Here is a 15,705-nt window from a genome sequence, read left to right on the forward strand (position 1 = left end):
CTTGAATAGGGACCTGAAACTCGTTAACACAGGATAACATGAATGGTTTATTTGCAAACTCAAACTTCAGAATACTTTACAAGAAAGATGAGGTTAAGGAGCGAACAGAAGGTGACAAGTAAACTTAATGATTGCTACAACAGTACACAACTGATGATTGCTACAACAGTACACAGCCCGTTTCCCATTACAAACAATTAAAACAGATTGAAGTGATACTATATATATCTCTAGCCTGGATAAGGCTGCTGTCTTCCTGTACATGTATGCAATAATTCTTGTGCAACTTGGATTTTCTCTACAGCCGTCATGACCAGCTAGATCAACCTCATCAGATCAAAATCCCAACTGTTGAAAGAACTCTCAACACATAGAGCAAGTCTTAGTGAAGGATGAATCACACAAACGAATCCAAGTAACCATATGAATGTCTTTTACTGAACTGAAGCAAGCTTGCATACGTTCTATCCCACACTCCTATGAAAAGAGACTCATCATCCGGACTTAACGATACACCAGAGATCTCCCCAAAGAAATCAATCTCTTGCCGCTTTTTATAATCCACTTTTGTACTATAGATATGGACAAAATCTGCAGGTTCAGCAACTGCCATGAACTCTCCATCCGAGGAGAAATGGATTGATCGGACGGCACCCAGGTTTCCCTTAAGGATTGCAACAGGTGTTGATAGTTTTCTTAGGTCCCATACTCGGCATGTCTTATCCTGATTCCCGGTGGCAAAGGTGCGGCCATCTGGGTGCCATGCAGAAGCAAACGAGTAATCTAGATGACCAGACAACGTCGCCGCCGTCTGCATTATCAAAAATATATCTTTTAAAAGAAGTAGCGTTTTTTTTTGGTTGGGGGTGGAGGGGGTGGGGGAGGAGGAGAATCAAACAAAAATGAAACAAACATACTACAGGAACCAGTGTACCTTCCCATTTTGTGAATCCACAAGCAATGCATCAAGGTGATCTCCCACTACTGTGATGAGTCTGCGATCTGGACTCATGGATGTGTGCTGCAACAAATTTGAACAAACATGAATAATTCTAGGGAAATTTCGGAAACCAAAAACGATAACCAAATTCCTCCAACTTAAATCCACTAATATTACTTTAACTGGTTAAGTGACTAACATTCACTGGCCATGGGAAGCGGAAGTGGTTCAGAAGCTGAAACTTCTCCATGTCAAATTCTCGTATGCCACAATCATTATTTGATGCCATGAAATGGACTATGCCACTGCAAGCAATTCCTCAATTAGATTTTAATTTTCCAAAAAAGACATACCTATTATTTAAATTGGAGAAATAGGAAAAGGAGACAATACCTTGAGCTATCATATATGTCGATAGCATTTGTGATTGCATTATCATCATGTGTTGTTCGAGTACAGAAGCTAACTCCCTTTCGATCTAAATGCTGCAGAACAAGTTCAAACAGAAGGCATTCGTGACGATGAGATTCAAGGAAATAAAGACACAATAAATAAAAGGGTTCCAAACATTCCGGGCAAATAGTGAAAATCCTTGGGAACCTGAGGGCATTTATAATATATAACCACTCACATGAAAAGTGATATGTGAAAGGTAGGGCAGAATTTCATTTCGAGCTGGTGTTTTACAAACTCTGTCCCTCTATATACTTACATGGTCCAGCAAACATACAAATGGGAATTGTGGGTCCTTATATATATCAGGCAGCCATTTTGTATAGATGAATGCAAAAGCCAAATACAGCAGGGTTCATTTTATTATTTGGTCTCAGCATAATGGACACCCAAATGGTTCATCCTGATATCATGCAAGTAGTTTTAGCAAAAAGCAGACAAACACTCATAAAAATGACAAATTTTCTTCCACATCATAGTCCTTGAAAGGAACCATTGCCAGGTTCTTCCCCGTAATAGTATATGATAGGAACCCTCAAATTGAATAGGAAATTTAATATCAAAACCAAGAAATTAACAAGATAATCTGGTTTTAATGGTGCTACTCACCCCCACAGCCTTCAATGCAGCCCCTCAGCCATAGGCTGCCCAAAAACCACTCACATATACATTCAATTCCCTCTCCTCTCAATTTCCCCCTATTTATAACCCCCCAAGTCCCTAAGCACATTAATCCTCTCTCTCCTCAACATGGCATGATCCTGGGGCCCTAACACTACCGGCCCCTCAAAATTCACTTTGTCCTCAAGATGAAGGAAATTAGGGACTTAGACTTCACATGTTTGCTGCACAGCCATGCAGATCTGCATCATTCAGTGAGGCACAATAGCATGCCTGTTTCCAAAGATACAACTGGTGTCTACGGCCACTTCCATATCCAATAGCTTGCAAATTTTGATGCTCTTCAATCCCACTGACGCCTCAAATGAAAGATCAGAGACGCTTCTCTTCAGTTCCTCTCGAGCACTATGCAAAGCACCAGAATCAAGGTAGATGGGAGCCAACCTGACATTCACACACCCTGCACTCCAAAGCAAGGTTTGCTGACACCAGCCCTTGTTAATTCTGATAAAAGCTTGCACGATTTGATCTGCAGTCACCAACCAGCAAACCTCAATATACGATTTCTTTGGATGTGGAATGAGATCTCCAGGAGGTGCAATGATGTCATTACCAAATGGGATTGCAGAAAAGACCACAAAGAAAGCGACGCTTCAGAACTTATACCTGCCTAAAATCCAGCATAGATGCAAGCTATTTCCACTTGGAATCCGGCATCTACACAGAGTCTCAAGAGTCGACGGTGAACTGAGTCCCCAGGTAAGTTTCCATCACCAATTGTCCTTCCAGGGTTGCCGTTGTTTGCAAAAAGCCACACCATCACCATTTGGCTTGACGGCTCCTCTTGTGCTAATGTTTTCAGCTCCTCATTGGGCTTCTGAGAATGTTGGCGTGACTGCATAGCAAGCACTTGAAGACTAAACTCCTAATTTCCCTTCACCTTGAGGACAAGGTGAATTTTGGGGGGCCAGTAGTGTTAGGGCCCTGGAATCACGAGATTACGCCATGTGGGGGGGGGGGGAGAGGGTTAGAGGTGATTGGGGGATTATAAATAGACGGGGGAAGTGTGAGGACTAGGTATGGAATATTCTATTGAGTGTTTGGGCAGCAGCCTATTGGCTGATGACAGCAGTGTGCTGTAGGGGTGACTGGCACCATCGTAACCAGTTTATCTTTGTTCTTATTTGTTCATCTTCATTTTAGTAATCAAATCTATTAGTTTTTGTGTCTGCTTTGTGGGTTCCCATCAGTATATCCCCTTATCAAGAGGAAATAATGTATCAAAATCAGAAGACACTAATACATAGATGGTTACTAAATAAAGTAACAGATCTAAAGTACATGGTTAGTCAAAGATTATGGCTTCTATATGATCAAATAAACAAGGCACTCGTGATTGCCAAGTGAAAGATACTTGTAAGAACCACTTACTGATGAAGAAAAGTCACCTTAAGGGCCTAAAAAAATAAGCTCTCCATAGATAACTAGGATTTTGGGCATTTGATCCATGGGTGTACTTTGTAATTGGCCCAATTTAATAGGCCTGAAATATGGTAGAAAATAGAAAAACGGGCCACTTGCATTAATTAGTTAAAGGTCACGTTTTTAATCAGTTTTTTTCATTATTTTCGTTTCCTTGTTAATTGAACTATGTTAGGAATTTCCTTTCTTGGGCTGCGTTTGGTAACTCTGTGGAACATATTTTTCTCTTTTTTTTGTTCAATGTGAGAAGAAAAATGGAAAAAAAGTCGTTACTGTAAGGCTCTTCTGTTCGTTCTTTTGTTTCTCAAGAATGAACAAGGCAAAATTTTGGTCTGTGGAATGGCTTTGACGAGACACCTCAAAGGTGTTTCATTTTTCCACAGAAGAACAAGTTATAGATATATGTTCACAGTCACATGGTCACATACTCTATTGGTGAGTTTGTGGATACAGTACAACGTAACATCCACTCTTTAAAGGTGTGTCAAATTCTTCTTTTTGACCAACAGTAGCTATTTGGTAAGAATTCTCATGATGCAGAATCAAGCATCCACAAGCAGCACGGCCCCAAATAAGGTCCAATACTAAATGAATTCCCTATTTTTAGTATTTATTCTATAGAGGGGCAGAAGGGTGCTTTTATTTAAATTATATGTAATGAACAGAAAACCCACGACATTAGATTTGCAGAGTTGCAGTTATAGTAGTTGGACTGGTGCCCTTTTATGTTTACATGAGTCCCTACCAATTCTAAGTCGGTTTCCTGTTTCAGTTAGGACTAATCTAGATACAACATATACCTTATTCATCCCCCCAAAAAAAGGGAAAAAAAATCCAAAGACAAGTCAGATCATAATTAGGACTAAGAATTCTCTGTAATTTCAATAGTCATGCTGCCTACAGCCTATTTAAGCGACCATAGAGGGCTAATACAAGAGGAAGTTCTTTAAATATTTTTATTTGCAAGTATCCTGGTATTCTTGCGTGGGATCTGCCCAAAGCAAATAGTTTCTGCCTAGGTAAGGAAGCAGAAGCCAAGGGTGCAAGAAGACCTCCCTTTCATTGCTGTGGAATCAGTCTACAATCTCCACCATTATTTTTCTTTTGGGGTGAAAATCCAAATACCCCATCCCCTCTTCTTCTCCCCATTAATTTCCATGTTTTTTTTCTTCCTGAGATCGAACAGTCCCAAGAGCCATTATTCACTGCAGAATTAAGAACTTTCTACTTGGGATTCTCTCATATTTCAGGCCTTTCCATCCCTGTCATCAACCCCTACAACCCCATCACCATACTCCCTCATTCAATCATCATCAAACCTCCATTAACCATAAAAACTGCAATTCTTTATAACTTCACAGTCAACCACCGAAACCTGACCTTCCATCCAAAGTAGTGTGATACCCTTCCTTCCATTCCCTCAAACATTCAGTGCCAAGCTCAAATCCTAACCACAATGATCCTCCATTACTAAAATTCCTCAACCAACTCCCTGATTTTAGTACTCTCTGATTTAGCTAAAGCTTACAGCAGCCCAAAAATTCCTTTACTCGTGTCTGTCCTAAAGCCATTAACCTATCACCACACCCCCCGTGAAGGGTTCAGCACTCGTCACTGCTGGTTCTGTTTAGATCAGGTTTTTGTCACTTTTGGCCCTTACCTGGACTCCAATTTCAAGGCTACACTAGTTCAAACACCATGCACAAGTAAGTACTCTTTTTGGTCCTTTTGGCCCTTGACTGGACTCCAATTTCAAGGCTATATCAGTTCAAACACTGTATGAAAATAAGTACTCTTTCAAACCACAGCAACAAAGAACTGAAGTTCCCTCCCACTTCTTTATTTATAAATCATTATCCACTGCCAGAAAACAGAATCGAATAGAAAAGCTGTGTTTGGATATTGTCCAATGTGAATGAGGTCTGACTGTAAATGTGTAATTTCTCTTCCCCATACCGTTCTGAGTTCCTACTCAGCTTTCTCCCTCTTCTCTAAATGACTCCCAACAACATGGCACCACAAAAGAATAACACTCATATCCCCATACTAAGCACAAATAATTTACACAACTATGGTACGTCTAATGGTATTCTGAGTTCCTCCTCAGCCTTCTCCCTCTTCTCTAACTGACCCCCACCACATGGCGCCACGGAGACTAACAATCGTATCCATATACTGATCACACGTCTAGCCTATTCTTTATCTTCATCTACTCTTCCACTTTTTCAAACTCTGTATCTATAGTGAGCCATCTCTCTGATCCTCCCTATCCCATTGCTGTCAGTATCATAATATTCTCCAATCTCCATTTTCACTTCTGAAAAGCCTTCAAAATGTTCTTTCAACTACAGAAACCCACAAACCCCGGATAAATCATAACTTCTTGGCTGGAATAAGATATGGTACAAATTCCCTTCACCCTCTTTAGCTACTTCTTCCCTAGACTTGAAAATTGCTAAGTTCCTTACCGGTTAATTGGTTATTCCATCCAATTTTGTCTCCACTTCCACCACCACACACCACTCTCCCCCCCCCCAAAAAAAAAAAAAAAAAAAAGAGGAAGAAGAAGAAGAAAGAAAACTACGTATACCATCGATATTCTTTGACCAACAAGGAGGTCCTACACACCTAATCTTAGGAGTTTGGTAATGATTTAGCTATATCATGCCATTGTACCCTGTGAGAAGCTAACGAAGATACTGGTCTATCATGTTTATTTATTTTTCCATTGCGTACTTGGCATTAAATTCAGATATTCTACACATATCATTTGTTTGTTTGTTTGTTTATACATGGCTATTGAGAATTTCTGCATGTATGCTCAAATATATAAATTGTATACTGTTTTTCCGGCCTTTTATCTGTCATTGTGATTCATAGGTTTTCCAAACCCGTGCTAAACCATGGCTGCAGAGTAACAGTCAAGATTTTATATCCCTTGCATCACATTTAGCAAATATTCCTCCTCCAAACCAAAACCCCCCAACCCCCCCCAAAAAAAAAAAAAAAAAAAAAAATAGAGAAGTACTATGAATCACACTACTGCTTATCTGTTTATATTTTAAAAGTTTGGTGGGATTTTATAAAATCCTACTGTATCACACTACTGCTTAGCAACAGAAGCATATGGTCATGAAGCAACATATATTTTATACTTAATATTTATGGTTTAAGTGATAGGTTTTCAATTTTTTTTTTAAACTTGTAAAACATTGTGCTTGCTTTGGATTGATTATATGATTGGTGCAGGATTATGCAAACCACCCTGAAGCCTGATTTCCATCCACAACTATAAAAATAAGCATATATACGGATGGTATCCTCAAAGTAAAATTGAGAGGTTACTCTTGGAACAACTAAATAAATCAAAAAGTCAGCAATGTAACATGAACTGGTAACTCTATCTGCAACTTTGCTGCCCACAAAAGTAGATGCGCAAAAATACTCACCTTACAAGTAAGTTCTCCTTGGAAACCCCCTGCAACCAAAAAATTGTGCTTGACTGCAAGTGTGCTAATCTGGGTCTGTGTAAAGCCTTCTAATAAGCTCCCTGGATATTTCTAGATGAACAAACCAAGAAAACAGAGGCCCTCAGTAAGCTGAATTGAGAATTCCCACTGGGGGTGGGGATGGAACCAAAAGAAGAAGAAAAAACCAAACATGAAAGTGAAGAGTCAAACCTCAGTTGGTGCCACATGTCCCGAGAAGTTGAGGACCTCCGTTGAGTTGCATGATAAGGAGGACCAGTGAATAATAGAATAGTTTGACATTAAATATACATCATGTTTTGAAGTGGCCCAGACCAAGTTCCTAAGCTGAAAATTACACAAAGGCATTGTTGTTCTTAATAATGACATTCAAGAATACAATCAAATGCAGAAATTTAGATTATGTGAACCAAGCAGAAAAAGGAGAAACAGCCAATACTAAAACATTCTCAAATGCCATCCATATATCAATGGACACCCGTAAGTGTCCTGAAATATGGAACAGCAGCCCCCAGAATCCAGATACATGGACAAGCATCTGCAGGTTTATATGATCAGTTGCACTTGACTTGTATTCAAAAATTTCCACATGGGTAATTGAAGTTCCTTCCCAAAAGTGAAAGCACCCTGACAGAGGCTGATGAAACCCTTATAATACCTTGGAAAATTAATACAAAGTTGCAAGAATTAACAAGATAACACTGGCTTCTATGGTGCCAGTCACCCCCCACACCTCACGGTGTTCCCTCAGCCTACGGCTGCCCACAAGACTCCCAAACATTCGATGCCTCTCCCCTCTCTTTCCCTTCTATTTATTACCTCAACTAACCCTAACTCACCCTCATTCTCTCTCTCTCCTCCACATCGCCTAATCCTGGGGTCCTAACAACTACCGGCCCCTCGAAAATCACCTTGTCCTCAAGGTGATGGAAAATTGGAGATTGAGTCTGCACGCTTCACATGCTTGCCAAGTAAACACACTAGGTTAGCATCTTGACTGATAGCCTTCTTTGGCTTCCCATACTCTGGGTACCCTCACAACAGTAAGCAGCCCATATGAAGAAAAAGAAAACCTTGAAAATTTGAGCTGATTGGCTGAACAATATCATGAAGTACTGGCACTCCAAAAAAATAATTTATTGGTTTACCATAACCCTTGAACAGAAACAACTCCAGATCATCTGTCCACTCCAGTAAAGCAACCTCAGAAGGGCTAAAAAGGCCCCAAGCTTGATCGGTTATGTCCAATAACAATGCCTCGTGCTCGCAAAGAAACCAGAGTGAAGCAGTAGCCTTTCTCGTGAAATTCAGCTGGTAGCGACTCACTAATGCGCAAGTAATTTCATCTAGGAGAGATTCCTTAAGTCTATCAACTGGAGGCTTCTGATTTGTCTTGAATTTCTCGTAATTGTCACAGCAATAAAAAAATCTTAATAGTATGTCACTAATACTAGTCTCCCTGGTCACAACAAAAACACGATCCCTTCCTGCTCCAAGATTTCCGCTTCCACTAAACAGCCCAACTCCAAATGCCACAGCACTAGCAGAAGTCCGAGGAACCTGCACCCAGCCCTTATACTCGTGGTCATTGTCACTGTAATCCTTGTCTCCGGTGAAGGCACTCGCTCGAGCGGCGTTATCGTCGACTCTGAGGCACAAAGCCAGCGTCGTCGGGCTGAGAAAGGCCTTCTCCGCCTCTGCCGTTGGTCTCTGGTGGTGCCGTTGCCCCAACCTGAAAAACCCCTCTGCAACTCTGATCTCACAGCCTGGTTTCTGCCTTGAGGCTGCAAGGTCGAAGACAATAAAATTTCCCCTTGTGGTCCGGTTAAACTCTGGTTCTATAAGTGTTCGGTTCGGTCGGGTTTGGGTCTGGTTGGTTGATTGTTTTAGATTATTTAAGCCCAAAGTGGAAATGAGAGGAAATGGGTTTTGGGTTAATGAAATGGGCCAGGCCCATGAGAGATAGTTAAATGGGATAAGGTCCAAATACTTAAAACCTTGGCTTAAGATAAATGGGCTGGGTAATGGTTTGATGGAAGGGGTTGGGTTTTGGGTCATGAAACCGTAATGGGCCCAAATTAATTCTTTTGAATGGGCTAGGTCTAAACACTTAAAAGTGTGGATGAAGGAATATAGGTTGGGTATTGGGCTAATGGAAAAAAATGGGCTGGGGTTTAAAGAAATAGGTTGGGCCCAAGAAGGTTTCTTTGGGAACCAAGCGGTCCAATCTTTAAACTTGGTTCGTGTGGGCCCTAAGTGTGAGAATGGGCGAACCTGAGTTGGGCCAAAGTTATGACTCTTAATGAATGAACCAAACCCACAAACCGATTTGAGGTGAACCAAACCAATTCAAAAAACCCTAACTCCCCATCGTCTTCTTCCTTTCCTGTGAACAGAAAGCTTCGCTGCCGCCTGCCGGTTTCCGCCAGATGCTTCTGACCCTCTTCTACTCCCCTTGTGACCCTTGTTTTTCATTTTACCGCTAAGATCAATAGCCTCCGCAACCTTCAACCCTCTATTTGGCATTTTTCTCATGGTTTGGTGAGAAACGACTACTGCAACTAATCGATCACAACCATCGGCCACTTCCTGCGCCTTTACCTGCAATTGATCGATGTGGTGATGCCATTCCTCTTCTCCAAGAACCGATGCAGATTCGATATGAAGAAAATTTTGATCCTTCCAGTTACCGAAGTGGATAACCAACGCCTCCTTGAATTTCGTCCAGGTAAACTTCGACCAAGACCTTTCGTATACCCAATCCAATGCGTCTCTCTCCAAGTGTTGGAGAGCTATGCCTAACTGTTGGTCATTCTCAATGCTGCGTTCCCAGCAAAACAACAAAATCTCAAGAAGCCAACTCTGTACATCTTCTGTACTTGAAAACAGCGGCAAAACCATCCTTCTCTAGGATTGAACTGCTATGATGCCAGTTGACGAAACCCTTATAATACCTTGGAAAATTAATACAAAGTTGCAAGAATTAACAAGATAACACTGGCTTTTATGGTGCCAATCACCCCCCACACCTCACGGTGTTCCCTCAGCCTACGGCTGCCCACAAGACTCCCAAACATTCGATGCCTCTCCCCTCTCTTTCCCTTCTATTTATTACCTCAACTAACCCTAACTCATCCTCATTCTCTCTCTCTCCTCCACATGGCCTAATCCTGGGGTCCTAACAGAGGCCCCTTATGATAATTAGATTATGGAAGAGTAATTCTATTATCTTGACCCCTCCCCACCCAACCCTTTTTTTTCTGGGTAGAGGTGAAACTTGAGCAATCTAAATCCAGTTGGATTCTTATTAAGTCACATATGATTATGGGCCACCCAACAATTAAAACCGAGTACTAAGGCAATAATGGTGGTTTGGTTAAAAAAAAGTTTCAAGAGTTTCACAGTTGGCAGGACACAAGGGAATTAGCATCTATAGTATATGGGTACACATATAAAGAGGCATGCAATATATGAACAAAGTAGAATAAAGGAGTATAAAAGACGCACCATCCATAAAACAACAGAGGAAAAGTAATCACATCAAAGTGGAGAAGAATGATATGAGGTTATCTTTTTCCTCAAACTCGATCCCAAAAAGCAGCAGGAAGAACTTGTCGCAGGCTGGATAACTAATTCTTGAATAAATCAATGTGAGGATTTATGAATATGTAGCCAACCTAATAGGCTCTTGATTCTGTTAACATCTAACCCAATCGGCAAGTAAAGAAGAGGAATAAAGTCTGAAACTAAACCTCAAGGTAAACAAAGAACTCATGTTTTGATTCTTTCCATAAGGCAGAGCTTAAGTGTGATGCTCTAAAGGGTTCCACCCAGTGATTTATGTAGCCTTAGACTGAATACGATCACCTAGCGGCCAATTCTGCCAAGATATCTAAAAAAGAACCAACTTCAAAGTTTAGCAATTAGGGTTAGGGATAGCAAAATCTGGAACTTATGGTCTAATTGTGGAACTTGGGACTATAGCTCAGGTTGAATTCCAATAAAGGGAAATGGGCTGTCTGTCCACAGAAACAGGACAGGCTTGATGGTTGGATTAGACCTGGGGCTAAGGGATATGTCTATGAATTCATTAAGAACCTAAGTTTGTATGCAATCTAATCGCCCATGGTGTAGGCCCATAAAAAGGCTATTTTATAAAAAACTGTGGGATACCCAACTCTTGATTACCTTACATGATCAATATGGAATTGAACTCCAAAATAAAAAGGGATGAGAGTCTACTCTAACTAAAAGATTAGGAGATGAACCCAACGGACATAAACCAAAATAAATAAGTAAACCAAAAATCCAACTGAATACAAAAATCAATTGGACCCGGTTCTCAATCAGTTTGAGTCAACCTATAAACATGCCCCCACATAACTGAGCCTATCCCCATTTTTTACGTGAGATGAGTCTACATACTCATATACATGGTAGAAGATCTCGCTACCATGAAAAATCGAGATCTTGACCATCTTGGCGAGATCTCGGTCGAGATATGCCATTTTTTTGGCATCAACTCGGTAGCCCATCTCGGTGAGTTTTAGGGTCTCAGTTGGGCTAAAACTTGGTATTTAGCCTATTAAAGGCATTTTGAACACACTAGTGGCCTTGGATTTGTGAGAAAACAACCCTACGTATGATTTCTAAGTCTACCCATAGTGTAAAACTGAAATGCTATAGCCTGTAGGATTAGAAAATGCAAGGTTAGGGTTAGTTGAGGCTATAACCTTGCATTTTGAACAAATTCTCCTGCTACAGCCCCGCGCCATCTTTACCTCTACCTCCTTCTGGCTTGATCCGTGGCATCTGATGGGCATTCTCTATAACCATTTTGGTCCCCGATTCGTCTATGACACCCCTATCCTCTGATCCACCCCCTTGTCAAACTTCATCTCAAATGGGTCTTGGATTCCTTCCCCCCTCCCCATTCTCACACAGGTTTGGGGATCTCTTTCCCTTATCACCAGCTCCTCTAGAGACCTCATCATCTAGCTCCCATCCCCCTCCAAATCCTTCTCCACTTCATCAGCCTGAAACCTTCTCAGATCCCATAGCCCCAAACCCCCTTGGCCCCCATTGGTTTGGTTTAAAGGTTACATTCCCTATCATTCCCTTACCCTTTGGAGAGCCCTCAACCAAACCCTTCCCACCCAATCCTTCCTTATTAGCCGCCACATCCCTGCTAACCCAAATTGCATCCTCTGCTGGAATGGTTTGGAGAACCTTGAGCACCTTTTATTTTCTTGCCCCTTCTCTAGATCTATCTGGGGAAAACCATAGCCTCCATTTGGCCCCATTCAAGGCAATCCTATGGATTCTTTCGAGATTGGTCTTGGATTTTGAGAAACTTTTCAGGCTCCTCCATTTGAGATCGGATTGGTAAGCTAGTATTCGGCGCCTTGATCCATCACCTTTGGTGGGAGCGCAATTTTAGGAGATGGACCTCCAAATCTCGCTCTATAGACAGGATTTGGAATGCCATCTATTTTGATGTATCTTCTAGGTTGTTAGCTTTGCCCCACACCCCTGTTGATGATACCCCAAAAAACAGGCTTGTTGTTGTCTCCTGAGCCTTAGCCCTTCTTTTCAGTCTCCTAATTAGAGACTTTGTTCTTCTTTTCCTGTTTTGATATATTTATTTATTCATCCCAAGAAAGAAAAAAAAAGAAAAGAGACAAAGCACACAAGTACTGTATTAAGATGCATTTCATTTCATTTTATGTTAGTCAACCAATTCAAATGAGATAATCAACAATAAATTTAAGATAGAAAGCAAACATCCACGTAAGATCATGTTGAACAACATGATGTGTATAAAGTACGAACACATGAGAAACCCAGGGAATTATACGAAAGATCTTAGGTAAGACTAGAACTTAGAAACGGCTTGAATATGACCAGTAAAATAGGAAAAACAATTTGTGTGTGTGTGTGTGTGGAAACAAATGCCTACAACAAGTTCTGATATTCAGATATGTTTAGTCTCTAACCCACCCAATCTGCTCCCTTCTTCCCCCCCCCCCCAAAGCCAAAAAAGAAAAAGGAAAAAGGAAAAAAGAAAAGAAAAAAAGAACTCATATTCAGCAAATATCAACAAGCACAGGATACCATGGAAAGTTAGTTCATATGGAATAAGACTCGAAGAAAATATAACACTAATAATACTAAAATGAGAAAGAAATATCAAGTACCCATTTCCTGCTTATTACAGATTAATCTCTAGTAGATAGGACCTAATTTGATGACAGATGCATTATTCCTTCAACATAATTAACCACATAAAATATACAACAACAACTCAGCATTATCCTAGCTAAATAGGGTCGGCCACATGGATCCATGCCTTTCTAATCAAATGGAATATAACTATCTTAAGAAGGAAGCACACACCAACAAACAAATAACATGCAGTTCCAACAAAAGCATAAGCTTGAAGGATGAAACCACAAGTATGGACACATGCATTTACACTCAAACTTGTAACACTTGAAAAACAAACCAACCTGGAAATGTAGAATCGTAGGCTTCACCAGCCTTGTATTGTGCTGGAATTCGTAGTATTTTCCACCCTTCTCCATAGGTTTACAGGCCTAAAAAAAAAAAACAATACTATCAGTATTCCCTTGTCCGCCTCAAAAGTCTTGAGAGAGGATTTTTTTTTTTCTTTTTTCATTTTCCCGGTTGTGGGGAGGGGTAGGGGTTGGGGGTGGGGAAGTTAAGTAGTAAAGGAGGACTGAAAATAAAATAAAATAGAATGTGCAAAAAATAAAATCCATCGAGCAAAAAGAACCTTGTCTATGACTTCCCCAGATGAAGGGATGTTCTCATAATTCTTGTACTGTTCCAACCTTGTTTTCCTATATTTTTCCCTTGTAATATTCAATCTGTTCCATGGTATTCCTTGGATATCTGTTCCTTTACGTGCTTGTGCAGCAGATATGTCAATTGCCTTTGTGAGCTGCAAATCCCAAAAACAAGACCAAATCATAGAAAGAAATATAACAAATTATGGAGAGAAAATCAGAGACAGAAACAGTGTGCCAATAAACACAAAAAATAACCTTAACAAATCAGTACAACACTACTAAGAATATAAAAACCCAACAATAGGAAAGAAAACCAACCATATCATAGTCATCAAGCTCTGCTTCTCCATCTTCTCTACCATAGTACTCTTCATCCATCTCATCTACAACATCGGCCATCTCTCCCTCGTCAACCATGTAATCGTAGTCCACTCTTTGGTAGTAGGACATGCTATCTGCAATTAGACAAGAAACTCATTAGGAAAAAAATTCAAAACTCTTGCAGATTTCCATCTGTCACAACAGTAAAAACAAAGTCTTTATGTCCCAAAAGCTCACAAACTTCTGAAAAATTCGCAGGATGAAGAAATGATACTCTCGGAAAACCTTAATAAAAAGTGATGTCCAGTCTCCGTCCACTCAAATGCTTAACCCTTGGGAGGTTAAAGGGTTAGACTACATGTAGTACTACATATCCAGTGACTAACAGATGCTACCCATTTCTTAATTATTCTTCTTTCTAAAAGCCATTCTGTATCTGTTCCGGATATTCTAATGAACTAAGACTCTGATAGAATAGTAAATGGAATGAAGAGGGCTCAAATTTAGCTTCAATTTTCTTTCTGCTTTCCAAGCCAAATATCAGAGGTGAAATTAACAACAGAATTTCAGGAACTAACAGACAGAATTGCATATACACCAGAATGAAAACTAATAAAAAGACAACCAGATACATCCTAGGGTTTCTGCAACGTTACAAAATCAGATTTTCTTTATTCATTGAAACCTCCCTAGTCAGTTGCACTAAATTCGTCGGAATGACGCACAGTAATCTATTCAAGTCTGCACCAACTCTAACTCAGCAGGAAAAACAGATACTGCAATAATTTTAGAACCAAAAATGAAAGACCTATTCCCTAGAACTCAAACCTAAAGATTTCATAAACCCTATATTTTCGGAAGCCACCGGAACAAAACATCAAATAGATTTTCACCAAAAAAACCTAATAATAAACAACCATTGTTCACGAGACGGGAGAAAAAAATTTAATGTTCCAAACAGGAGAAAAAAAGAAAAAAAAGAAACAATATCCATAACGAAAGAATGAAAGAAGAAAGTAGTTCTACACTTCTACCTTGGAGAAGAAGATCTCTAAGATCAAATCAGGGCAGACCTCCCTTCCTCTTTGAATCTTACCTTTTGTTCTTCTTCACTCTCTCTCTAATTTGTCAAGACAGAAAAAAAATACATAATTGAGACGAAAAAGACGTCTCCTTTATCGGAAGAAATGATGGCTACAAGAGCGTTTTGTCTATAAATATTGAGCAAACCGACAATGCATTCAGACAGATCTTAATACAGAAGACCGACTCATCCATAACCGTTCGGTTCTTAAAATCACTGAATCAGAACTCGAAATAATTTAAATCAACGGTAGAGTGATACTGTTTTAACCAAGAGCAATAAGGACGATCCATAATATAAAATCAAGGACACGTGTCAATTGAATCTGGATTTATCGAGAAAAAAATTTGTGGTTTGTCGTTGATGCATCACACACGGTTGAAATATGGGACCCATAGATGTCTAATCAGTATTCCTTTTTGAACGCCACGTGTAATAACGCAATCAACCCGTTCCAGCGAGTTGACTCAATCCTGTTCCGTTTTCAACCCTTGAAACCGGCCT

General features: G+C 40.2%; 1 protein-coding gene across 1 annotated transcript; it reads right to left on the reverse strand.

Moving 5' to 3' along the window:
* Window positions 1–23: 23 nt before the first annotated feature.
* LOC149010185 (putative WD repeat-containing protein C2A9.03) lies at window positions 24–15,320 on the reverse strand. Its single transcript, XM_089161732.1, has 10 exons — window positions 15,152–15,320; window positions 14,115–14,251; window positions 13,781–13,948; window positions 13,494–13,580; window positions 7,177–7,311; window positions 6,946–7,056; window positions 1,334–1,425; window positions 1,140–1,245; window positions 935–1,021; window positions 24–811 (listed from the first exon to the last, which is right to left on the reverse strand). The coding sequence occupies exons 2-10, from the start codon at window positions 14,244–14,246 to the stop codon at window positions 398–400; spliced, it is 1,332 nt and encodes a 443-aa protein (XP_089017858.1). The 5' UTR covers window positions 14,247–14,251; window positions 15,152–15,320; the 3' UTR covers window positions 24–397.
* Window positions 15,321–15,705: the final 385 nt, after the last annotated feature.

This window comes from Hakea prostrata, chromosome 7 (genome assembly GCF_041222555.1).
Source record: "Hakea prostrata isolate BN-2017 chromosome 7, UWA_Hpros_2, whole genome shotgun sequence".
Classification (NCBI taxonomy): domain Eukaryota; kingdom Viridiplantae; phylum Streptophyta; class Magnoliopsida; order Proteales; family Proteaceae; genus Hakea; species Hakea prostrata.

Bases quoted from the DNA above. Each gene is read 5' to 3' on its own strand.
- LOC149010185 (XM_089161732.1), bottom strand. From the start codon at position 14,246: ATGTCCTACTACCAAAGAGTGGACTACGATTACATGGTTGACGAGGGA. The intron at 1,426-6,945 runs GTGAGTATTTTT...CTTGTTCTGCAG, and splicing joins AAGGAGAACTTACTTGTAAG to CATTTAGATCGAAAGGGAGT. The intron at 812-934 runs GTACACTGGTTC...TTGATAATGCAG, and splicing joins TGGATTCACAAAATGGGAAG to ACGGCGGCGACGTTGTCTGG.